At 40.9% G+C, this 25,637-nt stretch overlaps 1 protein-coding gene across 6 annotated transcripts in view; it reads left to right on the top strand.

Annotated features, from left to right (window-relative positions):
• The first annotated feature begins 4,292 nt into the window (after positions 1-4,292).
• The window catches only part of prrc1 (proline-rich coiled-coil 1), a 32,723-nt gene continuing 11,378 nt past the window's right edge, over positions 4,293-25,637 (top strand). For 2 of the 6 annotated variants that reach the window (XM_069921983.1, XM_069921998.1), the window contains exons 1-4: positions 4,293-4,390; positions 16,855-16,968; positions 19,840-20,199; positions 21,780-21,928. In XM_069921983.1, the coding sequence (XP_069778084.1) occupies positions 16,878-16,968; positions 19,840-20,199; positions 21,780-21,928 (600 nt within the window). In that variant the 5' untranslated portion in view covers positions 4,293-4,390; positions 16,855-16,877. Of the gene's footprint in view, positions 4,402-4,481; positions 4,672-16,854; positions 16,969-19,839; positions 20,200-21,779; positions 21,929-25,637 lie in introns of those variants that run through there. The other 4 variants (XM_069922005.1, XM_069921989.1, XM_069922022.1 and 1 more) reach the window with 4 other exon arrangements.

Genomic DNA, 25,637 nt, shown 5'->3' on the forward strand with positions numbered 1-25,637 from the left:
AAGATGCAACCCTAAATACCCTGGGCACCTTCATTAAGGTTGGCTGGCCGACCAAGCAGCGCAGCCTGTCACCAGGAGTGCAACACTTCTTTCCTTACCATGATGAACTGCTTATTGATGAAGAGGTAATTATGAAGGGCCTAACATCAGTCATTCCTAGCACACTGCAGAGTACATATGTGGAGATCCTGCACAGATAGCACCCTGGCACAGAAGCAACAAAATGAAGTGTGAGGGACATCATCTACTGACCGGGCATGACAGAGAACATAGATGAAGAGGTAGAGACCTGCTCGGTGTGCAACAATACTAAGCCACAGCAGCAGAAAGAGCCACGGCAGCTTCGCCTGGTACCTGACCTACCCAGGTTGACCGTGGCTACTGACATCTTTGAATGGTAGAGCCAAAAGTACCTAGTACTAATAGACTTGTATTCAGGCTGGTTTGTGATAGACCTGCTCCAAGACACAACCTCTGCGGCTGTCAACACCAAACTAAAACAGCATTTTTCAGTACATGGGGCATCTCATACACTTCTCTCGGACAATGGCAGACAATTCACCAGCCAGAGGTTCCACGACTTCATAACAGCATGGTACTTCACCCACATTACCAGCAGCCCAGAGCACCCACAATAAAACGGGCTGCTGAAAGAATGGTGAGAAGTGCCAAGCAGCTAATGGAGAAATCCTACAGAGAGAGGACAGACATCTTCCTCAGCCTACTCAACTTAAGAAATGCCCCTCGCGACACCACCCTGGGCTTGTTGGCACAACAGTTAATGTTGAGGCAGACCAGGACTACCCTACTAGTGGCACGGAGACTTCTGGAGACCCAACCAAATAACCCACAAGATGTCAAGGCCCAGCTGCTAAACAGAAGGCTGACGCAAAAGGTAAGTTATGATAAAACCAGCCGGCTGCTCGTCCCATTGACTGAAGGGCAAGTTGTAAGGATGCAGACCACAAGGTTATGAGGGCCCGGGTATAGTGGAAATGAGCTGCCAGGAACCCAGGTCATACCTGGATCGTTCAAGGGGGAAAATATGCAGAAGGAACAGATGACACATCCTCCAGTAAGAGAGACATCCCCATCTCAAATCAACCCAGACAAATCAGCTTTTTTGGATTTGGAACATGAGCCCAGGATTGACATGAGACCCCTGGTAACCATAGGAGAGGTGATGGACGATGCCCCTGAGACTATGGATGGTAGAGACAATCAGGACAAGGTGCCCCAAGCCTCCACATCAGTAGAGGGCTATTACAAAACGTGTGCTGGGCATGCTGTAAGCCAAACCCAAAATGCCAGAACTGAACTGGGTCGAATGCATATATTTGAATGTATTTATTGTTCCTCTAGTGAAAGTTATGTATTTATGCGGTTGGGGGGGTGGTAGCTCAAGAAACAGGATGTAGACAGCCACTGCCATCGGCTGCTCTACACCCACTGCAATTGCATTGCAGCCACCGTACTTGTAACAGTGCACTGCCCATGCGTGAGCCCCGCGAGAGCGGATGGTTGAATCAAGTCCTAGTAGGAAGCAGACACCACACTGTGGGCTCTCTCTCTCTCTCTTTCTACCCTGTTTATCATGTTTGGTTGCGTTCAGTAAAGTCTTTTGTTTGTTTTTCCTTACCACCGACTCAACTTATTTTTAAGCATGCAATAACGAACAAAACTCTAATTCAATGGTTCTCAACCTTTTTCATTCTACTCACAAACCACTTTAAGTAATCCCAATGCCATAGGTGCTCTGTGATTAGTAAGGGATTCTCTTTTTTTATATAATTTTTAATTTTTCACACTGTGAATCATATCAACCAAAATATATACAAACATTTCTCATTAAATATACACAGTGGCATTTTCTCCCTTTTTTCCCTCCTACCCTCCCTCCCCCCTCCAAAACCAATAAATATTCAACACAGACAATACAATAAAACCATTCAACAATGTCATCACACAATGAAAAATAAACAAGAAAAATGTGTCATCAACTTTTGCACACTGGATCAAGTAGTTTTGTCTTCTTATCATTTTAGGGGGTGGAGGTCCGAGGCAAGCCCTCTCTGTTATGTTCCACGTATGGTTCCCAAATTTGTTCAAATAATGTGACTTTATTTTTTAAATTATATGTTATTTTTTTCCAATGGAATACATTTATTCATTTCCATGTACCATTGCTGTATTTTCAGGCTCTCTTCCATTTTCCAAGTTGACATTATACATTTTTTTTGCTGCTGCTAAGGCTATCATAATAAATCTTTTTTGCACTTTATCCAATTTGAGGTCTAATTCATTACTTCTTATATTACTTAGAAGAAAGATCTCTGGATTTTTTGGTATGTTATTTTTTTTGTGATTTTATTTAATATCTGATTTAGATCTTCCCAAAACATTTTCACTTTCTTACATGCCCAAATTGCATGTTCCCATTTCCTTCTTACAGCAATAATGTTGGATCCCATTCTTTTAACTTTTAAGGCGTGATATATAACCTGTGTAACCAATTATACTGTATCATGCGTAACCTTGTGTTTATTATATTCTTCATAGTTCCAGAACGTAACTTTTCCCATGTTTCATTTTTATGTTTATGTTTAAAGCCTTTTCCCACTTTTGTTTAGGTTTAGAGCTTATTTCATCATTTTCCTTATCTTGCAGCTTAATGTACATGTTCGTTATAAATCTTTTAATTATCGTTGTGTCTGAAATCACATATCCAAAGCTGCTTCCTTCTGGTAATCTCAATCTATTTCCAAATTTATCCTTTAAATAAGCTTTCAGTTGATGATATGCAAACATTGTACCATGAGTTATTCCATATTTGTACTTCAACTGTTCAAATGTTAATAAATTATTTCCCAAAAAACAATTTTCTATTCTTTTGATTCGCTTTCTCTCTCATTCTCTAAAGTAAAGGTTATCTATTGTAAAAGGAATTAGTGGGTTTTGTGTCAATAATAATTTTGGTATTTGGTAATTCGTTTTTTTCCTTTCTAAGTGGATCTTCTTCCATATATTAAGTAAATGATGCAATACTGGTGAGCTTTTATATTGCACCAGGTTTTCATCCCACTTATAAAGTATATGTTCCGGTACCTTCTCCCCTATTTTATCTCGTTCTATCTGAGTCCAGTCTGGCTTTTCCCTTGTCTGGTAAAAATCTGATAAATACCTTAATTGTGCTGCTCTATAATAATTTTTAAAGTTTGGTAACTGCAAACCACCTTGGTTGTACCTCTCTGTTAATTTATCTAATGCTATCCTTGGATTCCCCCCCCCCCCCCTTTCCACAAGAATTTCCTTATTATTCTCTTTAGTTCATTAAAGAATTTCTCTGTTAAGGGAATTGGCAACGATTGAAATAAGTATTGTATCCTTGGGAAGTCATTCATTTTAATGCATTTTACCCTCCCTATCAATGTTAGCGGTAATTCTTTCCAATGTTCTAAGTCTTCCTGCAATTTCTTTATTAGTGGCTGATAATTTAGTTTGTACAGGTGGCTTAAGTTATTATCTAATCTAATACCTAGGTATCGGATTGCTTGTGTTTGCCATTTAAATGGTGATTCTTTTTAAATTCTGTATAACCCGCATTACTCATTGGCATCACTTCACTTTTATTTGCGTTGATCTTGTACCCTCGTCAGGGATTCTTAAGGTGGTATGTGAGTGGGAAGGGAAGGTTGAGAATCACTGCTCTAGACCCAACTGTTACTGAAATATTTTTGCTTGAGAAAAATTGGCATTGGCCCATTTCCTTTGGAGTTATGAAACCGTGCACATAACGAGTCAATTAGGTACAATTAAAACAGTGGTTTTCAAACTTTTTCTTTCTTTCCACCCACATACCACCTTAAGCAAACCCCTACTAATCACAGAGCACCTATGGCACAGGGAATACTTAAAGTGGCATGTGAGTGGAAAGAAAAAGGCCGAGAACCACTGCTCTAATCAACTCGCTGTCTCGCACTGACCCACCTCGCCCTCCCTATCTGTCCATCATCCTTCACCTCTGCCTGGTTGACCAATCCCCTTCTGGCCCCTGTCCAACCCTTCCTCCAGCACTTTTGTGTCTGAACCTTCTCACCCTGTCCTCATTGTCTTCGCTATTTCTCCTTTCGTCTTACGATGATCATTCGTTTTCTCCCACTGTTGCCAACAGATTGTTTACACCCTTGGGAGTCAGTGAAAAATCCCGGTCCCGAGAGCCTGCCAGGCTGCCTTGGTCTCGTGCTGCCCCTTTAAGACGTTGCGCTGCGCCGGGTGGCAGTTCGTGCGACAGTGGATGCGTCAGTCGGTGACGTGGCAGGCGCTGACGTTGCTGTGGTGACGCGGCCATCTTGTGCGTGTCCGTGGCCGAGTGGCTGGCGGAGCTCAGCAGGTAAGCTGATGGTTAGTACAGATAACCCACCTTGCGTGGAGGACGCTGGCGGTGCTTATAGACTCGTCACCGGCCGAGCCTCGGGCATGCACCGAACCCGGTGGAACTTGGTCTCCAGGGCTTCAGGCAGGGGGACGTGGCAACATTGATTGCGGTCAGTCAGTCCCAGGTTCCACCCCACTCATCGGCTGGCGCCCTACCCGTTGCTCAGACCTGGCCAGGCTCCTCACCTCTCGCAGTGTCTGAAGGTTATGAGTTTAAACCCCAACGCAGCACTTCAGGTAACATTCCAATGTGACTTTGAGTGAGAGATGCACTCATCTTTGGCATGATACATTGCCCCATTGCGCTCGATGCTCTCTTGTCTGGACGTCAAACTTTCTGCATTCACTGGCAGGTAGAAGACTTGAGGATTATTCTTTATCGATTTATTTTGTGTCACAGTCAATACCAGCAGAAACGTTATCTGGGAAATTCACCTGATGTGCAAATTAGCTGCTGCATATTCAACATTGTATCAGCGCCTACATTTTTATCAATTGTCAGCTGTTTCTATGCACCCTGGAAGGTGTTGCAAAAATCCCACTATTTTTAAAGTATCTATTAGAACATAAAACACTACAGCACAGAAAACAGACCATTTGGCCCTTCTAGCCTGGGCTGAAATATCCCACTGACCTGCACCCATCCCATAACCCTCCAGATCTCTCCCCTCCATGTATCTATCCAATTTATTCTTTAAAACTCAACAGTGAGTCTGTATTTACCACATCAGATGGCAGCTTGTAACACACTCCCTCCAGTCTATGAGTGAAGTTCCTCCTAATTACCCCCAAACCTTTCCCCTTTCACCCTAAAGCCATGTCAGCTTGTATTTATCTCTCCTAATCTAAGTGGAAAGAGCCTACTTGCATTTCCTCTGTCTATACCCCTCATAATTTTGTAAACCTTTATCAAATCTCTTTTCATTCTTCTATGCTCCAAGGAGCAAAGTCCTGACCTGTTTAATCTTTCCCTGTAACTCAACTCCTGAAGACCCAGCAATTTCACTCTTTCAATCTCACTGATATCCTTCCTGTAATTTGGTGACCAGAATGGCACACAATACTCCAAATTTGGCCTCACCAACATCTTGTACGATCTCACCATAACGTTCCAACTCCTGTACTCAATACTTTGATTTATGAAGGTCAAGATGCCAAATGCTTTCTTTGCAACTGTCTACCTGTGATGCCACTTTCAGGGAATTATGCATCTGTCTTCCCAGATCCCTTTGTTCCTCCGCACTCCTCAGTCCCCTACCATCTACCATGCCTTTCTTGGTTTGTCCTTCCAAAGTTTAACACATCACATTTGTCTGCATTAAATTCCATCTGTAATTTTCTGGCCCATTTTTCCAGCTGGTCCAGATTCCTTTGCAAGCTTTGAAAGCCTTCCTTGCTCTCCACAATATGTTCAATCTTAATGCCATCAGCAAACTTGCTGATCCATTTTCCCACATTGTCATCCAGATCACTGATATAGACAACAAAACAACAATGGTCCCAGCGTAGCATGCGCATTACGTTAAGTATAGAGTAAGAAACACACACACACAAACACAGAGTCAAGGTATTCTTAAGCCCAACGGGCATCCTCATGAATTTGAACAGGCCGAAGGGGGTAATTATGGCAGTTTCAGTAAGTCCTTAGATATGGGGCATGGGGTATCTGTCAGGTGGCCTTGTTGAGGCATTGGTCATCACCACATGGCCTCCACCCTCCTGCTGCTTTCGGGACCATGTGCAGGGGGGAGGCCTTGGAGCTGTCCGACCGCCACACTATCCCCAACTCCTCCATTTTCTTAAATTCCACTTTACCGAGGGCAATTTTTTCAAGAGGGAAGGTGGCATGCCCTGGTGTGGAGTAGGGTTACCCAGTGAGAATGTGGTGCTTTACCCTGTGCTTTGGATCTGTGGAGGAGAATTTGGCACCACGATCGTTTTGGCATTGTTTGAAAAGTTCTGGCATACACCAAACACTGCTCTTTCAAGCCTACCAGCAGGCGGGTAAGAAATTGGCTCCCAGCAACAGTTGTGCCACTGCCACACAACAGTTGTGCCACTGCCGCAAGGGTAAAAGTCAATTTATGTTGGTGGACAGCAAAACGTAGGGGGATGGTGCGGATGCTGTAAGTTCATATCGAGGCGCATCTTTGCTTCCCTCAGTGCCGGGCCTGGTTTGGCGTTCTGGGTGTCGAAGGCCATGGGGAGAAGGACACTTATTTCAGCACCGGTGTCCACGAGGAACTGCCTTCCGACAGAAAGTCACACACGTGGAGGAGGCTGTCATGTTGGCCAACCGCCGCAGCTATTAACGGCTGGCCATGGCATTTCCCGGAAATGCGCCGGGTGGGTGGCATAGACATGCCCCCACACCCCATAGGCTGGGTAGACTTGCCTCTCTATCTGCCATGGCCTTGTGTTGGCTGGGATTGGGGCTTGGTGATCTGTTCCACCGAGGTGCCATTTTCTTTCTTCACTCTCCAGAGCATGCTTACCTGAGCTGTGACTTTCCTCGTCGGTGAGCAAGAGTCGGATATCCTCAGGCAGCTGCTCCAGGAAAATAACTCAAAGAGCAGGCAAGGGTTGTGCCCCTCGGCAAGTGCAAGCATCTCGCTAATGAGGGCGGATGGTGCCCTGTCCCCCAAACCATCCAAGTGCAGCAGAAGGCCGGTGTGCTCATGCCGTGATAGCCCAAAAGTACGGGTTAGTCGGTCTTTGAGGGCACAGTATTTGCCTTGCTCCGGAAGCTGCCGTAGGAAATCAATGACCCTCACTGCCATTGTCCTGGTCGAGCGAGCTCACTATGCAGAAGTAGCAACTATGTAGAAGTAGCAGGTGTCAGTGGCAGCAATCTGTCAAAGGTGGAACTGGGCCTCAGCCTGTATGGCTGCGACACCCAGAACGTTGGCAGCTTGAGTGAGACTGCGTGGAGAGCTGCTTGGTTCGTCATCATCAGGTCCAACCGTCGGGGTCACCAGTGTACACACACACACACACACACACACACACACACACACACACACACACACACACACACACACACACACGTCCATTAGACAATATCCATAGCCTTTCTTGCCTCTACTTTCTCGTAACCTCGAAAAACTCTAAGTTTCATCAAACACGACCTACCATGCACAAAGCCACGGTGACTATCCTTAATAAGCCCTTGGCTGTCCAAATTCTTGTATATCCTATCTCTCAGAACGCCCTCCAATAATTTACCTACTACTGACGACAGTCTCACCAACCTGTAATTTCCTGGTTTTCTTTTGGAGCCAGAAAGCACCTCCTCTTTAATCTCCATATGTACCATGACACTACTGCTTGTTTCCTTCCTTATACTCTATGCCAGTTTCCTGAGTAAACATTGATGCACAAAAACTGTTTAAGATCTTCCCATCTCATTAGGCTCCACACATAGATAACCACTCTGATCTTCTAGGGGACCAATTTGAAAAACAACCAACTGAAAAACCTCACAAAGATAAGCGTATACAGAGCCGTTATCATACCCACACTCCTGTTCGGCTCCGAATCATGGGTCCTCTACCGGCATCACCTACGGCTCCTAGAACGCTTCCATCAGCGTTGTCTCCGCTCCATCCTCAACATCCATTGGAGCGCTTTCATCCCTAACGTCGAGGTACTCGAGATGGCAGAGGTCGACAGCATCGAGTCCACGCTGCTGAAGATCCAGCTGCGCTGGGTGGGTCACGTCTCCAGAATGGAGGACCATCGCCTTCCCAAGATCGTGTTATATGGCGAGCTCTCCACTGGCCACCGTGACAGAGGTGCACCAAAGAAAAGGTACAAGGACTGCCTAAAGAAATCTCTTGGTGCCTGCCACATTGACCACCGCCACTGGGCTGATATCGCCTCAAACCGTGCATCTTGGCGCCTCACAGTTTGGCGGGCAGCAACCTCCTTTGAAGAAGACCGCAGAACCCACCTCACTGACAAAAGGCAAAGGAGGAAAACCCCAACACCCAACCCCAACCATCCAATTTTCCCCTGCAGCCGCTGCAACCGTGTCTGCCTGTCCCGCATCGGACTTGTCAGCCACAAACGTGCCTGCAGCTGACGTGGACTTTTACACCCTCATTAAATCTTCATCCGCGAAGCCAAGCCAAAGATCTGTCAAAGCAACCTCATGTCTTCTTTTTGCCTTCCTGATTTCCTTCTTGTATTCTCTTAAATTTTCTATTCTATTCTTAAATCTCATTTGTTCTACGTTGCCTAAACTTGCTATACACCTCTCTCTTCTTCTTAACCAGATTGTTAATATCCCTTGAAAACCAAGGTTTCCTATGCCTGTTAACATTGTGTTTAATCCTGACTGGAACATGCAAACTCTGCATAAAATAAGATGTGAAAATGAAAATGTCATGAAATTCATTGTTTAGCAGTAGTTACAGTGCAAATATTGCTATAAATTACATTTCAAAGTAAATAAATTAGTGCAAAAATTAGAGAAAGTGAGGTTGTGTCTGTGGTTCTGATGGCAGATGGGAAGAACCTGTCTTTCTGCCCCTGGGTGTTTGCCCTCAGGCTCCTCTACCTCCTCCTTCCTTTTATTTATTTATTTTTTTTATTTTTATTTTATTTTTTATTTTTCACACCATAAATCACGTTAGCCATGATATACACTTTTTCTTTTTCACACATATACAGTGACTTTTTCTCCCCCCCCACCTCCCTCCTCCCAAGCCACCCCCCCACCCCCCCCTCTCATCCATTTTAGGTATACAATCTAGGTTGCATTAAGCCAGTCAGACAATGTTGTCATTCAACAAAAATACACCAGAAATTCTACTGAGTCCATTCTTTTCTTCTCTTCTCCTTCCATCAACTTAGGTAATGTTTGTTCCCGGTAGGTTTTCGCTATTGTATTTAATGTAAGGCTCCCATACTTGTTCGAATATTTCAATATTATATCTTAAACTATATGTTATTTTTTCTAATGGAATACATTTATTCATTTCTATATACCATTGTTGTATTTTCAAATTATCTTCCAATTTCCAGGTTGACATAATACATTTTTTTGCTATGGCTAGGGCTATCTTAACAAATCTTTTTTGTGCATCCTCCAAGTCAATTCCAAATTCTTTATTTTTTTATGTTACTTAGGAGAAAGATCTCTGGATTCTTTGGTATATTGTTTTCTGTTATTTTATTTAATATCTGATTGAGATCATCCCAAAATTTTTCTACTTTCTCACATGTCCAGATTGCATGAATTGTTGTTCCCCTTTCTTTTTTACATCGAAAACATCTATCAGATACTGTTGGGTCCCATTTATTTAACTTTTGCGGTGTAATGTATAGTCTGTGTAACCAATTATATTGTATCATACGTAGCCTCGTATTTATTGTATTTCTCATCGTTCCAGAACATAATTTCTCCCATGTTTCCTTTTTTATCTTTATATTTAAATCTTGTTCCCATTTTTGTTTAGTTTTACCATTTGTTTCCTTATTCTCCTTTTCTTGCAGTTTAATATACATATTTGTTATAAATCTTTTGATTAACATTGTATCTGTAATCACATATTCAAGGTTACTTCCCTCTGGTAAACTCAAATTGCTTCCTAATTTATCTTTCAAGTAGGATCTCAGTTGGTAATATGCCAGCGCTGTATCTCCAGTTATATTGTACTTATCTCTCATTTGTTCAAAGGATAAGAATCTACTTCCTGAAAAACAATTTTCTATTCTTTTAATCCCTTTTTTTTCCCATTTTCTAAAGGAAAGGTTGTATATTGTAAAAGGGAGTAGCTTATTTTGCGTCAATATTAGTTTTGGTAATTGATAATTTGTTTTATTTCTTTCTACATGAATCTTTTTCCAAATATTGAGGAGATGGTGTAGTACTGGAGAAGTTCTATGTTGTACCAATTTTTCATCCCATTTATATAATATGTGTTCAGGTATCTTTTCCCCTATTTTATCTAATTCTAATCTCGTCCAGTCTGGTTTTTCCCTTGTTTGATAAAAATCTGATAGGTATCTTAATTGTGCGGCTCTATAATAATTTTTGAAGTTTGGCAGTTGTAAGCCTCCTTGTTTATACCATTCTGTTAATTTATCTAGTGCTATCCTCGGTTTCCCCCCTCTCCATAAAAATTTCCTTATTATTTTCTTTAACTCTTTGAAGAATTTTTCTGTCAGTTGTATTGGCAATGCCTGAAATAAGTATAGTATCCTTGGAAAAATGTTCATTTTAATACAGTTTATCCTTGCTATCAGTGTTAGTGGTAGCTCTTTCCAATGCTCTAAATCGTCCTGTAATTTTTTCATTAGTGGATTGTAATTGAGTTTAGATAATTGGCCTAGATTTTTGTTTATTTGTACACCTAGGTATCTTATTGCCTGCATTTGCCATCTGAATGGGGATTCCTTCTTCAATTTTGAGAAATCTGCATTATTCATAGGCATTGCTTCACTTTTATTTACGTTTATCTTGTATCCCGACACTTCTCCATATTTCTTCAATTTCTTATATAATTCTTTTATTGATAGTTCTGGTTCTGTTAAGTACACTATCACATCATCCACAAATAGACTGATTTTATATTCCCTGTCTTTTATTTTTATTCCTTTTATATTATTATCTATTCTTATCAATTCTGCTAGTGGTTCTATAGCTAGCGCAAACAATAACGGTGATAGTGGGCATCCCTGCCGCGTTGACCTGCTTAAGTTAAATTGCTTTGATACATGTCCATTTACTGTCACTTTCGCTAACGGTCCCTTATATAATGCTTTAATCCAATTAATATACTTCTCCGGTAAACTGAATTTTTGCAATACTTTGAACAAATAATTCCATTCTACTCTGTCGAAGGCCTTCTCTGCGTCTAAAGCAACTGCTACTGCAGGTGCTTTATTTCCTTCTACTGCATGAATTAAGTTAATAAATTTACAAATATTGTCTGTTGTGCGTCTTTTTTTGATAAATCCAGTTTGGTCTAAATTTACCATTTTCGGTACCTGTTCTGCTAATCTGTTTGCTAATAGTTTAGCTATTATCTTATAATCTGTGTTTAGCAAAGATATTGGTCTATATGACGCTGGTGAGAGTGGATCTTTCCCTTGTTTCAGTATCACTGTAATTATTGCTGTTTTACATGAATCTGGTAAGTTTTGTGTCTCATCAATCTGGTTCATTACATCCAGGAGGGGCGGTATTAATAGGTCTTTAAATGTTTTGTAGAATTCTATTGGGAGTCCATCCTCTCCCGGTGTCTTATTATTTGGTAATTTTTTTATTATCTCTTGTATTTCTACTGTTCCAAATGGTTCTGTTAATTTATTTTGTTCCTCTATTTGTAGTTTTGGTAGTTCAATTTTAGTCAAAAATTCATCTATTTTCCCTTCTTTCCCTTTGTTTTCAGTTCGGTATAATTGTTCATAGAATTCTCTGAAGTTTTCCTTAATTCCTTTCGGATTATATGTAACTTGTTTGTCTTTTTTCCTTGTTGCCAATACCATTTTCTTAGTTTGCTCTGTCTTAAGCTGCCATGCTAAGATTTTGTGTGTTTTTTCACCTAGTTCATAATATTTCTGTTTTGTCTTCATTATATTCTTCTCCACCTTATATGTTTGTAATGTTTCATATTTTATTTTTTTATCCGCCAATTCTCTTCTTTTAGTTGTATCTTCCTTCATTGCTAATTTTTTTTCTATGTTTACTATTTCCCTTTCCAACTGCTCTGTTTCCTGATTGTAGTCCTTCTTCATCTTGGTTACATAACTTATTATTTGCCCTCTAATGAATGCTTTCATTGCGTCCCATAGTATAAACTTATCTTCCACTGATTCCGTATTTACTTCAAAATACATTTTTAATTGTTTTTCAATAAATTCTCTAAAATCCTACCTCCTCCTTCCTAATGGTAGCAGTATGAAGAGAGCATGGTGTGGGTAGTGGGGTCCTTGAGGGTAGATTCTGCTTTCTTTAGGCACTGCCTCTTGTAGATGTCCTCGATGGAGTGAAGACTGATGCCTGTGATGGCACTGGCGAGATTACAACTCTGTAGTTTTTTTTCCCCTGTTCTGTGCATTGGCCCCTCCAGACCAGACAGTGAAGCAACCAATCAGAATGCTCTCCATGGTAAACTTGTAGAAATTTGCAAGTGGCTTTGGTGATATACCAGATCTCCTCAAACTCTTCACAAAGTATATCCATTGGTGAGCCTTCTTCATGATTGTAATGGACAGGGAGGCCCCAGGACAGATCTTCAGAGATGTTGACACCCAAGAATTTGAAGTTTCTATCCCTTTCCACAGCTGACACCTCAATGAGGGCTGGTTCATGTTGTGACATCACTCAACTAGCTGATCTATCTCCCTCCTCTAAGCTTCCTCATTGCTATCAGCGATTCTGCTGACAACCTTGGTGTCGTCAGCAAATTCATAGACAGCATTTAAATTGTGCCTACCCACAAATTCATGGGTGTATAGCAAGGAGAGCAGTGGGCATTGTTGAGATGTTGATTGTCAGTTAGGAGAAGACCTTGTTTCCTAATGATCTTTCAATGAAAAAGTTGGTGATCCAGTTGCAGAGGGTGGTGCAGAAGCTTGGGTTTGAAAATAGTACTGCATTTTCAATGTTGTAGCAGTGCCCATGCTTTTCATTGATTATAAGCTGTTTCTATGTACCTGAAAGGTGCTGGGAAAATCCCACTGTTTTTAAAATATTTATTGACAAATCATGAAAGAAAAGCATGTTTTTATTGCCTATCATCTTCCAAGACTGGTTACTTAAATTTTACGACAATAGGTTGTTCAGAATCTGTAAATATTTGCTCATTTCAAACTATTTACAAGCACATCATGCCCCACTCTGCAGGCCATGGAGATCTGACACTGCAGATGTCTTTGATGTGATATGGATAACTTTGGGATGTCTGTAATAATAGAGCAGTGATTCAGTGAGATTCTTGTGTGAGAGATTTCAACTTTTACCTGAGGATCCATGAGAGAACGTTAACTTACACATGCCATGATGTGTGATTTGGAGACCACGACATTCCTAGGATCTTGTTTTTGCCATCTTGCTCACAGATTTGTTGGAGGTAGGCACTGCTTAGGAGGTGTGTGGAATATTTCTCTGCTCTGTTTTGCAGATGGTACATATTGATAATGGTTCATACCTGTGGTGGAGGATACTGATCTTGAAATTGATCATTTTTGCTCTACTGTGAATGCTACCATGCTTAAACATTCCCCAAATTCTTCTGAAGTTCCTCTTTACCTGTCCATTGTGGCAGATAATGTTTTTCTTTTAAAAAATATCCTTATATCCTTCAGTTATTAAATATATGTTTGTACAATATAGAATTGTCATTTACAGTATGAAGCCAATCATTGCAAAAGTTATTTCAACATGACCTCAGTTTTCCAACCATTCAATAAAATGGAGAGGCTGTGAGATGAGGCTCAGTGTGCAGTGGCAGACTTGCTTTTCCCCATGATGTAGTGATCACAATTGCTGCATGCTTCATTGTGTCAATCCATACATAGATAGGCATCTTGGAATGTGCCGGTGTACCCTATTTGACCGTGGACAGTTTCTTGCACTGGAAAACCAAGTCTTGGACAAAGCACCACATGTGTCTTTCAACAATCTTCCAGTGATATTAATGGCTGTCACTGTGTGCATCATTGGAAATATCCAATAGAGCACAGAGCTCCCTGTGTAGTTCAATTGCTCAGGATGAAACCGTGACAAACATTATGACAGACTTTGTCAGTCTTCTGGAGTGAATGTTTGGTAATGGTTTCACCTATACCACAGTCAGCACAAGGACAGCATGATGTAATTGACTGAGGATGTGCATGAAGGATCTGATGGAGATTATCTTCCTTATCACCAATGAAGCATAGACTGGTGGTATCAGAGTCTCTTAACCTTATAACATATAACTATATAACAGTTTATGGCATGGAAACAGGCCATCTTGGCCCTTCAAGTCCACACCGGTTCAAACAACTCTGCTAGATCCCTCCGCCTATTCTCCACCCATAACCCTCCAACCCCTTCCTATCCATATATATATCCAGCCTCCTCTTAAATGAAAGAATTCACTCTGCCTCAACTATTTCCTCCGGAAGATTATTCCATTCGGCCACCACTCTCTGAGTGAAAGAGCATCCTTTAATGTTTCTCCTAAAATTTTCCCCCCTTACCCTCAACTTGTGTCCTCTTGTTTCAACCTCCCCTGCTCTCAGGGGGAAGAGTCTACTTGCATCTCGTCTATCAATTCCCTTCATAATTTTAAACACCTCTATCAAATCCCCTCAACCGTCTAAGCTCCAATGAATAAAGTCCTAACGTCTTCAATCTTTCTCTGTACACTAGGTGTACTTTGGTTATTCACAGTACTGGGCTTATTTTGTGGTTTCATAGCGAACTAATCTTGTCTCTTCCAAACTGAACAATGCGCTGGGCATGAAAATGTCCTACGGAGATTGTCTGGCCTGATTCAACTTCTAGTAATTCAGTTAATAGAGGATCAACTGTCAATTTCAAATTTTCATACTAATCCAGACTTTTACAGAATAAAACTATATCTGTTATTTTATGTACGTGGGCTTTCAGGGTTACAAATAACTTGTGGAAATCTGACCACACGTCCTCCCATTAATTTTTAGAACACTTATCAAGCTATTGACGATAATAAAAATGTTTCATGGTATTCATTAATCAATTTATTCCATTAGTTTAATTATGGGTAATGTTGGGATGATTATTCAAAAGGAAGAAGTAGAGCAAGTGTGTGAGAGCAATATAATATGGGTTACAATAGAAAATGACTTGTGGAGAAATCATCTGACCGAAAGCTCTTTGGAATGGTAGCTGATAAAATGATGATATGCAGGTTAAAGCCACAGAAGTGCATATTTACAGAATCATAATGATTCTCTGAAATACTCGTGTCGTTTCTTGCTTGAAGCATGTTTGGTGGATTCTAAATTTGTTCCGTTAGCTTGCAGTAAAGGGCAGCTAAACTGAGATCCGTCTCGTGATAGGCTGGCAGTGGACTTGCTTGGCATTCCTGGGATGAGTTTGAATCTGGATCTGCAGAGATTGTGTGGTGTAGGCATTACTTGCATTCAACCTTTTATGCACGTGCTGTTGGAAGAATCATGAGAAATATGAATGAGCAGACCCTGAATCGGATCTTTAGTTTCCCTTGAATAAAATGATCAACAGCAGAGGGCTTGATTTCTCTGTTTATATGGTTGTGAAATTCCTCCAAATTCTGAGATCACTTTTAAAGTTTTAGAGTTGCTTGGGATGCATTTGGGATGATTTTTTTTTGCTCTTTTCTCATCCTTTTAAAATAATTTATTTGTTCATTTTCTTGATTTTTCCATGGGGGGGAAAAATAATTATTTCTCTACATCTGTCAAAGTATATGACTGCATAGAATCTTTCCCTCCTAAATCTATGACTGCATTTTCTTGTTTAATTTATTGCTTATACAGAAAGTCCCACCCATTCTTTAGAATTTTTAGTCTTCAAATTAAACATTCAGATTATAACCTATTTTCATTTCTGGATGAAGTAAATATTTGTCACTGTTCAACATTGCAATTAAGTGATCTTTTAGTACAGTGTATATTCCTCTTGTATCTTGCTCTCAATCTTGTCAAATGCAGTGATATTAACTGTTGGTTTGAAGAAGGAGCCGATTCTGAAGAATATACATTGATTCCACTGAAATGATTAATAGTAGTTAAATGTATCATGTTATGAGAAAAGCATTTGGACTTGTACCTTGTTTGATCTCAGATCAAGAACGGGCCCTGTAAAGATGACAATCTGCAGTGATTTTGGGAGGAGGACAGAAAAGACTTCAGTGTTCAGTACCGTTCTTGTTTCAAGATGTCACAGAACCATACAATATAGAAAGATATGTTGGCCAAACATATTTGGTGAATTTGAGAAGGCTCTCTAAAGGTCTTGTCCGCCCTTTCCTACTGGTCCATGCACAAGTTCCATGTCATTGTATCTATTTGATTCTGCAGTCAGCACCTTCACATAGTTTAATGCCACATCCTGCAGATATAATTTTTTCTGTTTTCTGATTCTCCAGGTAGTCATTTTAAATGCCTCCTCGAGATTCTTGCACTCCTTGCACCTGAAACAGCTTCCCTTTATTCTCTCAAATTCTACGAGTGGCTCAGTCCAATATGTTGCACAAGATTTGCTGAGATATTTTTGACAATGTGTCTGAATAGACATTTTGAATTTCATGGTCTACAGGTGAGCCCTCATTGTTGGAAACATGCAGCCAGTGGTATTCTTGGCCAGCAACTTTGAAGTTCAGCTTTGAAGCTCAGAAACATAACTATAATATAACCCTCAGTTGCAGATCTATACAGACCTCATTTTTTTATTTACAGTAAATTATTGTCAAGGAAAAAAGATGATGGAAGAAAGCGGGATTGAGACGACGCCCCCCAGTACTCCACCACCAAGCACTTCCCTGACTGTAAGCAACAACCCAGTCTCCACAGGTATTGTTGCTTAACATTTCTATTCTGTTTTTTGGTGGAATCTCTGATTCTAAATAGTGTAACTTTAAATTGTTTGGAACAAATAGGGACAGAGATAGATTTAGCAGGATGTGGTCAAATACAGGCAAAAGAAAAAGTTTGACAAAAGGCCTGTTTCTGTTCTGCAGAACTATAACTGAGTTTAAGAAGGAACTGTAGCGGCGACTACTCTGCTCCTGCAATAACACACACAACCAGACGGGTTGAGCTCAGTGACCAGACTAGTTTATTGCAGGCTGCTGGGCTGCACTTATACTCCCAGCCTGGACCTGGCTGAGAACCGTGTTGGAAGGCGCTGACGTCACCTGGGTGTCACGTGGTCCCCAAGCGCGGATTTCTGAGCCCTGAGCTGGAAGGAAGGGAAACCCCCCCCCCTCCCCCAATGGCGCCATTTTCGCCGGCTACCCCACTGCGTGGCTTACAAGCGGGGCCGGTTCGCCTGCCTTGTGGTGAGCCGCCACAGAACAAACATTAGCAGTCTGTCAGGGGAGTTTTGCAGCTTTTCCTGTATCTCAAAGAAAACAGATAGTCCCCAATATATGACCATAATTGGGTCTGACGGATTGAATGTAATGCTGGGACCTCTGGGTGTCACTGGGAGCAGGGTCCACTGTATATAGTACTTTAATACAAAATATGTACTTGTACAGTAGCTTTAATAAAGATTTTTAAAATCAAGGGCATATGCGGGTGGACATACTCACGTAGGTCAGAATTTGAGGACTACCTGTAATTAGATTATGGTGGGATTATGGGCTTCTGAAAAATGTGCCATTACATACTAGATAATCTATTTACAGAGGAATATAAAGGCCTTTATTGTTGCAAGTTCGATCTTGGTGTACAAAAATGGGTGCTGTGAAAATTTAAAGCAAATGAGGAAAATTGTCCTTCTGTTAGAAAATCAGTTACAAAGATAAATGTACAGCTTAGATTTATTTTTCATGGCTAGATATCTAAAAGTAAAGCCAGAAGTAGAAGAATGTCATGAAAATCTTCAATTCGGTAAAATCTCTACCCAGAGAATGTGGAACTTACTACCCCTGGGATTGGGAAATAGTTATAACTAATACTAATGGCGGGGTGGGGGGAGGGGGAGGAGAAGCTACACAAGTCCAGGAGGGATATAGAAGAATATAATAAATGGATTGGAGGTAGTTTGTGTGGAATATAAATGTCGTGAAGGTTAGGTGGACTGAATGGATTGTTATTTGCAATAATAGGTAGTTAATTCTGAATTCAATTTGCAACAGAATAATTAACACAATAACATTTGCAAAGGAAATTTAAATATTTGGGAAAAAAAATCCTGAGAGCAAAAGACAAGAAAATAGAATATTGTATAAAGCTTTTGTTAAAGTTAAGTAAAGCTATATTGGGTGAACTTTTGACCACTGTGCTCTTCATGAACATTTTAGACAAAATTATTTTCATCAGTGGGGTTTGGGCTGTCCGGGCTTCCCAGGAAAAACCCAAAAAATTTTAAAACTCCCCAATCACAAGTAACAAAGCTGTAAATTAAGTAAGTGAAAAAAATCCTAGCCCTACTGGGCAGGAGTAGCAACAGCCCATGGAGCTGGAGTAGGAACTTCAACGTATCAGGTAGGAATGGTGACAATGATCTAAGGGTCTCAGGTCGGAATGGTTATGGTGGTGCCCAGCGGTGGTGAGGTGTTTGGGAATGGTGGTGCCTATGGTGGGAGATTCTTCCAGCAGTGACTTGTATGCCAAATTGAATTTAAGGTCCCAAAAGTATATCCAGTGTAGAAGTTGACTCCCACCCTTAGAAATTTTTTAGGGTTTCATGACTCGACTTGTATGCCAAAATATACAGTAAATATGGTTTTGAAACATTTTATACAACATTTAAAGTATAAACTTAACAAAACACTCATGTTCCCTCTGAATTTTATAAGAAAAATTATTGAATTCATCATGGACCACTTCAAAATTAATGGAATGTTTTAGATGAATGTAAATCTTGTATTGTGAGGCCATTTGCTGTTGAATCAGAGAACACCACAGTACAAAAACAGGCCTTTGGCCCATGTCCTCTGTGCGGAACTATTTTTTAGCTTTGTCCCATTGACCTGTACCATAGCCTTCCATACCTCTTCCATCCTGTACCTATCAAAATTTCTCTTCAATGTTGAAATCAAATCTACATCCACTTCTTCTGATGGGCATCTTATTCCACACTCTCTGAGTGAAAAGGTCCCTGACCCCCCCCCCCTTTTAATGTTCTGCTTAAACATTTAATCTTTCACCCTAAATCCATGTCCTCTTGTTCTTGTTAAACAAACTCTGCAGATGCTGGGATTGAGTGCAATATACAAATGTGCTGGAGAAACTCAGCAGGTCTCACAGCATCCATAGGAAATAAAGAGGAACCCATGTTTTGGGCCTGGGTACTTTATCCTTGTTTCACCCAACCTCAGCAGAAAAAGCCTACCTACATTTGCCCGATCTATAACCCTCATGATTTTGAATACACCTATCAAATCTCCCTTCGTTCTCCGATGCTCCAGGGAATAAACCTTTCCCTACAAACTCAGCTCCTTGAGTCCCAGCAACATCCTTGTAAAATTTCCCTGCACTCTTCCAATTTTATTGATATCTTTCTGCAGGTAAGCGACCAAAACTGTATCAGTATTAAAAAACATTCAAGCTTCTGCAGCAAAACCTGAAATAAAGTGAAATATTTATTTCTAGTTCTCTACACTGTAAGATGGAATGTTCTGATTTAACAAAGCTGCATTGGAAATAATGTTTTGTGCATTAATTATGATTTAATTGTTTTCACTTTTTGTTTCTCCTTTCGCATCTGACCAGTTCTACCTAGCCCTTTACCCAATCCTATTACTACTTCCATTTCAGCTTTACCTCCCTCAGTCTTTTCTACATCTCCTCTTCCTCCTGGAACCCACTTGCCGCCTGCCAGGTCCTCTACACCTCTAACTGCTGTTGCTTCCCCTATTCATCCAGCTACTGTTCATTCTGGTGCTGAAGCTTATGGCTTTCCTCCCACAGTGCCTCCTATGTGCTCTCCTCCTGGGCCTGTCTTTTCTGCACCTCCTGCAGGTCCACCCATCACTGGTTTCTCCATGACTACAAACTACGACATCACTCGAGGTCATGCTGGTCGATCTCCACAGACCCCATTGATGCCAACTTTTTCTGCGTCCGTTACAGGTGGTGGCTTTATTTCAATGTTACATCTGAACATAGACTTAATTTACTCAGAAAGTTGTGGATAAATGCCTTTATGTAATTTAAATATTTACAGTCTTTGTACCAAAACTCTTACTTTCCTTTGTACATTAAAATTTTTAAAAATCTGGATTATCTGTATTCTAATAGTTATTTATGACATCATTGTTTTGAAGAAGGCAAGAGTAAGGATGCTTTTCTATCTTACTGTTTCTACTCGCCTTCATGTCCTGCCTGCAGAATCCCTTGTCACCAATCTGGATTTTCTGGTGTCCTCCAGATCCTTTTGACTTCAGTTTAAAAGTTTCATTTTAGCCCCTTTTACCTTGTGTCCCACTAAGTTAGCCATTCAGTGTCCTGGGATAGGAATGGGGCTTTTCACACTTGACCACTCCTAACTGGGACACTGAACTCACTTACAAGGAGTCACCCCGGGGTTAGGACTGTTCTACCTTCTACCGGTGACATCATGACGCATCAAGTGATGGTAAACTTGCCCTAAATCCTGATCAATGTATTATGATTTATTTGAGCAAAATTAATTATTCCTAATTATAACATAATTAAGCTTTATGTACAGTACAGTTTGAGTCCTTCAGCCCCTGTTGTTGTGCTGACCTATATAAACCTTTAGTGCACAATTTGGTAAAGATTGTAGCGCTATAGCACACAGTTTATACAGCATGGGAAAGTTGGTAGCACTATCGTGTACAATTTATAAATACCATGGGGGAAAAGTGATGGCAGACCTTCCCTCCCAGAATGCCACATGGCAGAGAAAGGGCTGTGTGCACAGCTTCATGCACGGAACATCCATGGAGGGGGTTTCTCTGCTGCATGGCATTGTGGGAAGTCAGGTCTGCCATGGCTTTCTCCCATGGTCTTTATAAATTGTACGCTATAGTACTACTGACTTTCTTACAGTTTAAAAATTATCTGCTATTGCAATTTATTTCCTCTCTCTTTCTCCCCCGCTTCCCGCTGCAACTTTCCCACAGCAAAGTTTATACCTTAATTTAATCTTTTCTTCCTTCATGTTCCTGCACTCATGCAATAACTTGGGTCTTTTCAATCCCACAATGCAATTTCCCCATTTCTCACTTGCATGATTGCAACACCAGCATCTGCAAACACTGGGGATTGTACTAGGGGTCGAGGATGTCATCTGATACTGGCTTTGAGCTGATTTTGTTTTCAAATTAGACACTTTAAAAGCCGATTGGTCATTAATTCCTGGGGTCACTTGCAAATGTGAAAGGGGCTTTTGACTATGTTGGAAATTGATCCCAGTGCTTGCAAATCTGGAGTTACTCAGGAGAAAAGCAGTTTTTAAAAAACACACTACCAAATGTATTTCCAGGGTTTTGGGCAATGCCTCCTGTCCTGGCAGACATATAAATGCATGTGGCAGTAGTTTGGGAGCAGCTGGTCTGGAATATTTATCAACTTGCTTGATGTTAATTGGTTTTAATTGAGTTCTTTAGCTTTTATTGTTAAGGCTTGCTTTCTGTTAAATGTGGACAAAGCAATCAGCTCCTTACTAACACATTTGCTTTTGGCAGGAGTTGTGCCAAATACTATGACTCAGGCCCCTGCTCCAGTTGGAGGCGGCTCCTCCATTACTTTCCCAGAGGAAATTGAGGACCCCAGGATGCCTGCACGCTTTGACCAAAGTGGTGCTGGAGGAGGAGGATTATGGGGCTTTTTTAAGGTGGGACTCAGTGATGAAATTCTTGTTACTCTTTCTGTTTCAACTGATCATTTTAAACAATTAATTATTTAATGCATTATTTACAGGCCCATTGGACAAATCATTAATATAATCATTGTTGCAAAACCAGGCTTGAAATTTCTGCAGAATATGGCTTTCATAACTGGGAAATACCAAAGGGAAATACCAATTGCAATAGCTGTGCAAAGGTCTTGTTTAGAGAGAAATAGTCTTGCATTCATTACAGAGCCTTTCACATTCCATTTATAGTATTCCTGAGCATTCTACAGAGAATGAAAAAAGTTCATGATTACAGACATCTGATCATTCTGATTTTCCAGGATACTGGAAATAACTCCCCTGCTGTTTTAAAAGTGATGGACCAGACTTTTATGCACATATAAGAAAGCTGACTCCAAGAGAATTGCACTAGTATATCAATGTAGATTTTTATGCTCAAGACTCATGACTGGGTCTTCAACCCCAAACCTTTAGCTCATTGAGCAAAGTCACCCACTGAATTGGCACTTAAGATGTGCTCAGATTGAGTACCTGGAAAAAATATGACCTCCTGGGAAGAAGTACAGTGCAGATTTTCTAGTAAATTATCATAAGGTTGGATTATGAGGAGAGATTAGATCATTTAATTCTCAGGAGCAATGAAGATGAGGAATAATTGAGTTGAGGAAAAACATAAAAGTATTGGGAGGAGTTAAAATGAAATTTCAATGTTGAGGAAGATGTCAAAGTAAGAGCCAGGCCCATGCAGAGGGTAAATTTGTAAATGCAAAGTATGATACAAGCAAGTCCCCTTATCAAGTCATTCATAACTGGTGGTGGTTAAATGGTTAAATTTAATCCAAAGGTTTTGACTAATAACCCAGAGACCCAAGTTGAAATTCTACCATTTCATTAACAATCTGGAATTTAAAAATAAATGCAAGTCATCACTGATAATGATGGAAAAAAATCCAGACTGTTGTACAAACCCATTTAGTTTACAAATCTGCTTCGAGGAGGAAATTTCCCATCCTTGACAAGCCTGGCTAGCCTATATATATATATGAGTCTAGACAAGCTAATGCAATTGATTGAAGATGTGTACTAACAACAACCTCACACACAATGTCACCAAAACCATGAATTTAGGAGGGGCAAACAAGAGGTGTATAATCCATTGATCATTGGGGAGAGAGGTGTATGATCCACTGATCATTGTGAAGAGAGGTGTATGATCCACTGATCATTGGGGAGAGAGGTGTATGATCCACTGATCATTGGGAGGAGAGGTGTATGATCCACTGATCATTGGGGAGAGAGGGGTATGATCCACTGATCATTGGGGAGAGAGGGGTATGATCCACTGATCATTGGGAAGAGAGGTGTATGATCCACTGATCATTGGGGAGAGAGGTGTATGATCCACTGATCATTGGGGAGAGAGGTGTATGATCCACTGATCATTGGGAAGAGAGGTGTATGATCTACTGATCATTGGGGAGAGAGGTGTATGATCCACTGATCATTGGGAAGAGAGGTGTATGATCCACTGATCATTGGGGAGAGAGGAGTATGATCCACTGATCATTGGGGAGAGAGGTGTATGATCCACTGATCATTGGGAAGAGAGGTGTATGATCCACTGATCATTGGGAAGAGAGGTATATGATTCACTGATCATTGGGGAGAGAGGTGCATGATCCACTGATCATTGGGGAGAGAGGGATATGATTGGGGGAAGAGGGGTATGATCCACTGATCATTGGGGGGGAGAGGGGTATGATCCACTGATCATTGGGGAGAGAGGGGTATGATCCACTGATCATTGGGAAGAGAGGTGTATGATCCACTGATCATTGGGGAGAGAGGTGTATGATCCACTGATCATTGGGGAGAGAGGTGTATGATCCACTGATCATTGGGGAGAGAGGGATATGATTGGGGGGAGAGGGGTATGATCCACTGATCATTGGGGAGAGAGGGGTATGATCCACTGATCATTGGGGAGAGAGGTGTATGATCCACTGATCATTGGGGAATCAGAGGTGATGAGGGTGAGCAAATAAATTCCTGGGGTTATAATTTTGGAAGCCATTTCCTGGACAGCACACAAATATCACCATGAAGAAAGCACATTAGCACCAATATTTCTGAGTAGAAGCCCTGCAAAAGGTACATCATAGCCAAAACTCTCTCCACCATCAAGAAAATCGACATGGAATATTGCCATCAGAGAGTATAGGTACACGATCCTTTATCCGGAATTCTAAAATCCGGAAAGCTGCAAAATCCAATAAATGGGGAGAGATTCCCCCGGCACTTGGGCGAGAGCCGAGTGACTGGCACTTGGGGGAGGTGGCCGAGAGACTGGTGCTGGGGGTGGGGGGGGGGCAGCAGGCAGCAGGCAGCCAGCACTTGGGGGTGGCAGCAGGCAGCCAGCACTTGGGGGAGGCAACCGAGGGACTGGCGCTTGGGTGAGGTGGTCGCGCGACTGGAAGGGGTTGGGGGTGGATACGTCAGCACAATTTGGGTGGGCTTTCCGAAATCCGGAGAAATTCGGAACACACTGTCCCTCAAGGGTTCCGAATAAAGGATCGTGTACGTGTCGTAGCACTCATCAAAAATTCACACCACTCAAGATGTGCTCTGTTCTTGCTGCTGCCATCAGGAAAGAGGTATAGTTGCCACAACACTCAGCACCAGGTTCAAGAACAATTGCTACCTCTTCATTATCTGACTGTTAAATTACAAACTCAATTAAGCACTGATTTATTTTGCATGTTACAGGGATATTTATTTTTGAGTATTTATTTTGTTTCTATTTCCTTTATGTTTACATTTTTCTCAGTATATTTATATTTTCTTTTTGCATGACCAATAATTAGAAATTCTGCCTGGCTTGCAGGAAAAAGGATCTCGTATATGTATGCTGACAATAAATCTGAACTTTAAACTTTGAAATGCGGGCCAGTCAGTTCAATACTATTTAGAAATGGGTGATAAATACTGGCCATGCCAGTAATGCCCAGATCGTAAAAAGAATAATAGTTTTGAATCTGAGATTGACGAAGATGGGCAATGCTACTCACAGATTACTGTTAGAGAGCAGCAGTAATTATCAAAGAACAAGACCACCCAGGACAAGCTCTATTCTCACTGGTGCCATCAGGAAAGAGATGCAGGTACCGCAGGACTCGTATCCAGCTTCTGGAATAGTTGCTGCCCCTCAACCATCAGACCTCTAAACAACAGACTTGATCAGAGACTTATTTAAGGACTCTTACTTTGCTTATTATTTATTACTGAGTGTTTATTTTTCTGTGTTTGCATGGTTTGTTTACATTTCTTTTTTATACACTTATTCCTTCTTGAGTATTGTTTAAAGTTACTGATCATTAGAAATTCTGCCTGGCCCATAGGGAAAAGAATCTCAAGGTTGTATGTAATATCGTGTATGTACTCTGAGAATAACTTTAAAGATGCAGATCATATGAGCTGAATATTATTCTGAAAATATTTGATATTTGAGAAGTTTTAATCATTTTGGCAAAATCTGTCTAAACAAATGTAACTTTGTATCCAGTGTTATTAGGATGGTTGGTTTCCAATATTTAACACCATTTTTCTCGCTGCATGTCACTCTACCATTTATCGCACAAAGTGATGTAATAATTCTGTATGAATGGTTCATACCTAAAAAGTGCATATT

Source organism: Narcine bancroftii, chromosome 1 (genome assembly GCF_036971445.1).
Source record: "Narcine bancroftii isolate sNarBan1 chromosome 1, sNarBan1.hap1, whole genome shotgun sequence".
Lineage (NCBI taxonomy): Eukaryota > Metazoa > Chordata > Chondrichthyes > Torpediniformes > Narcinidae > Narcine > Narcine bancroftii.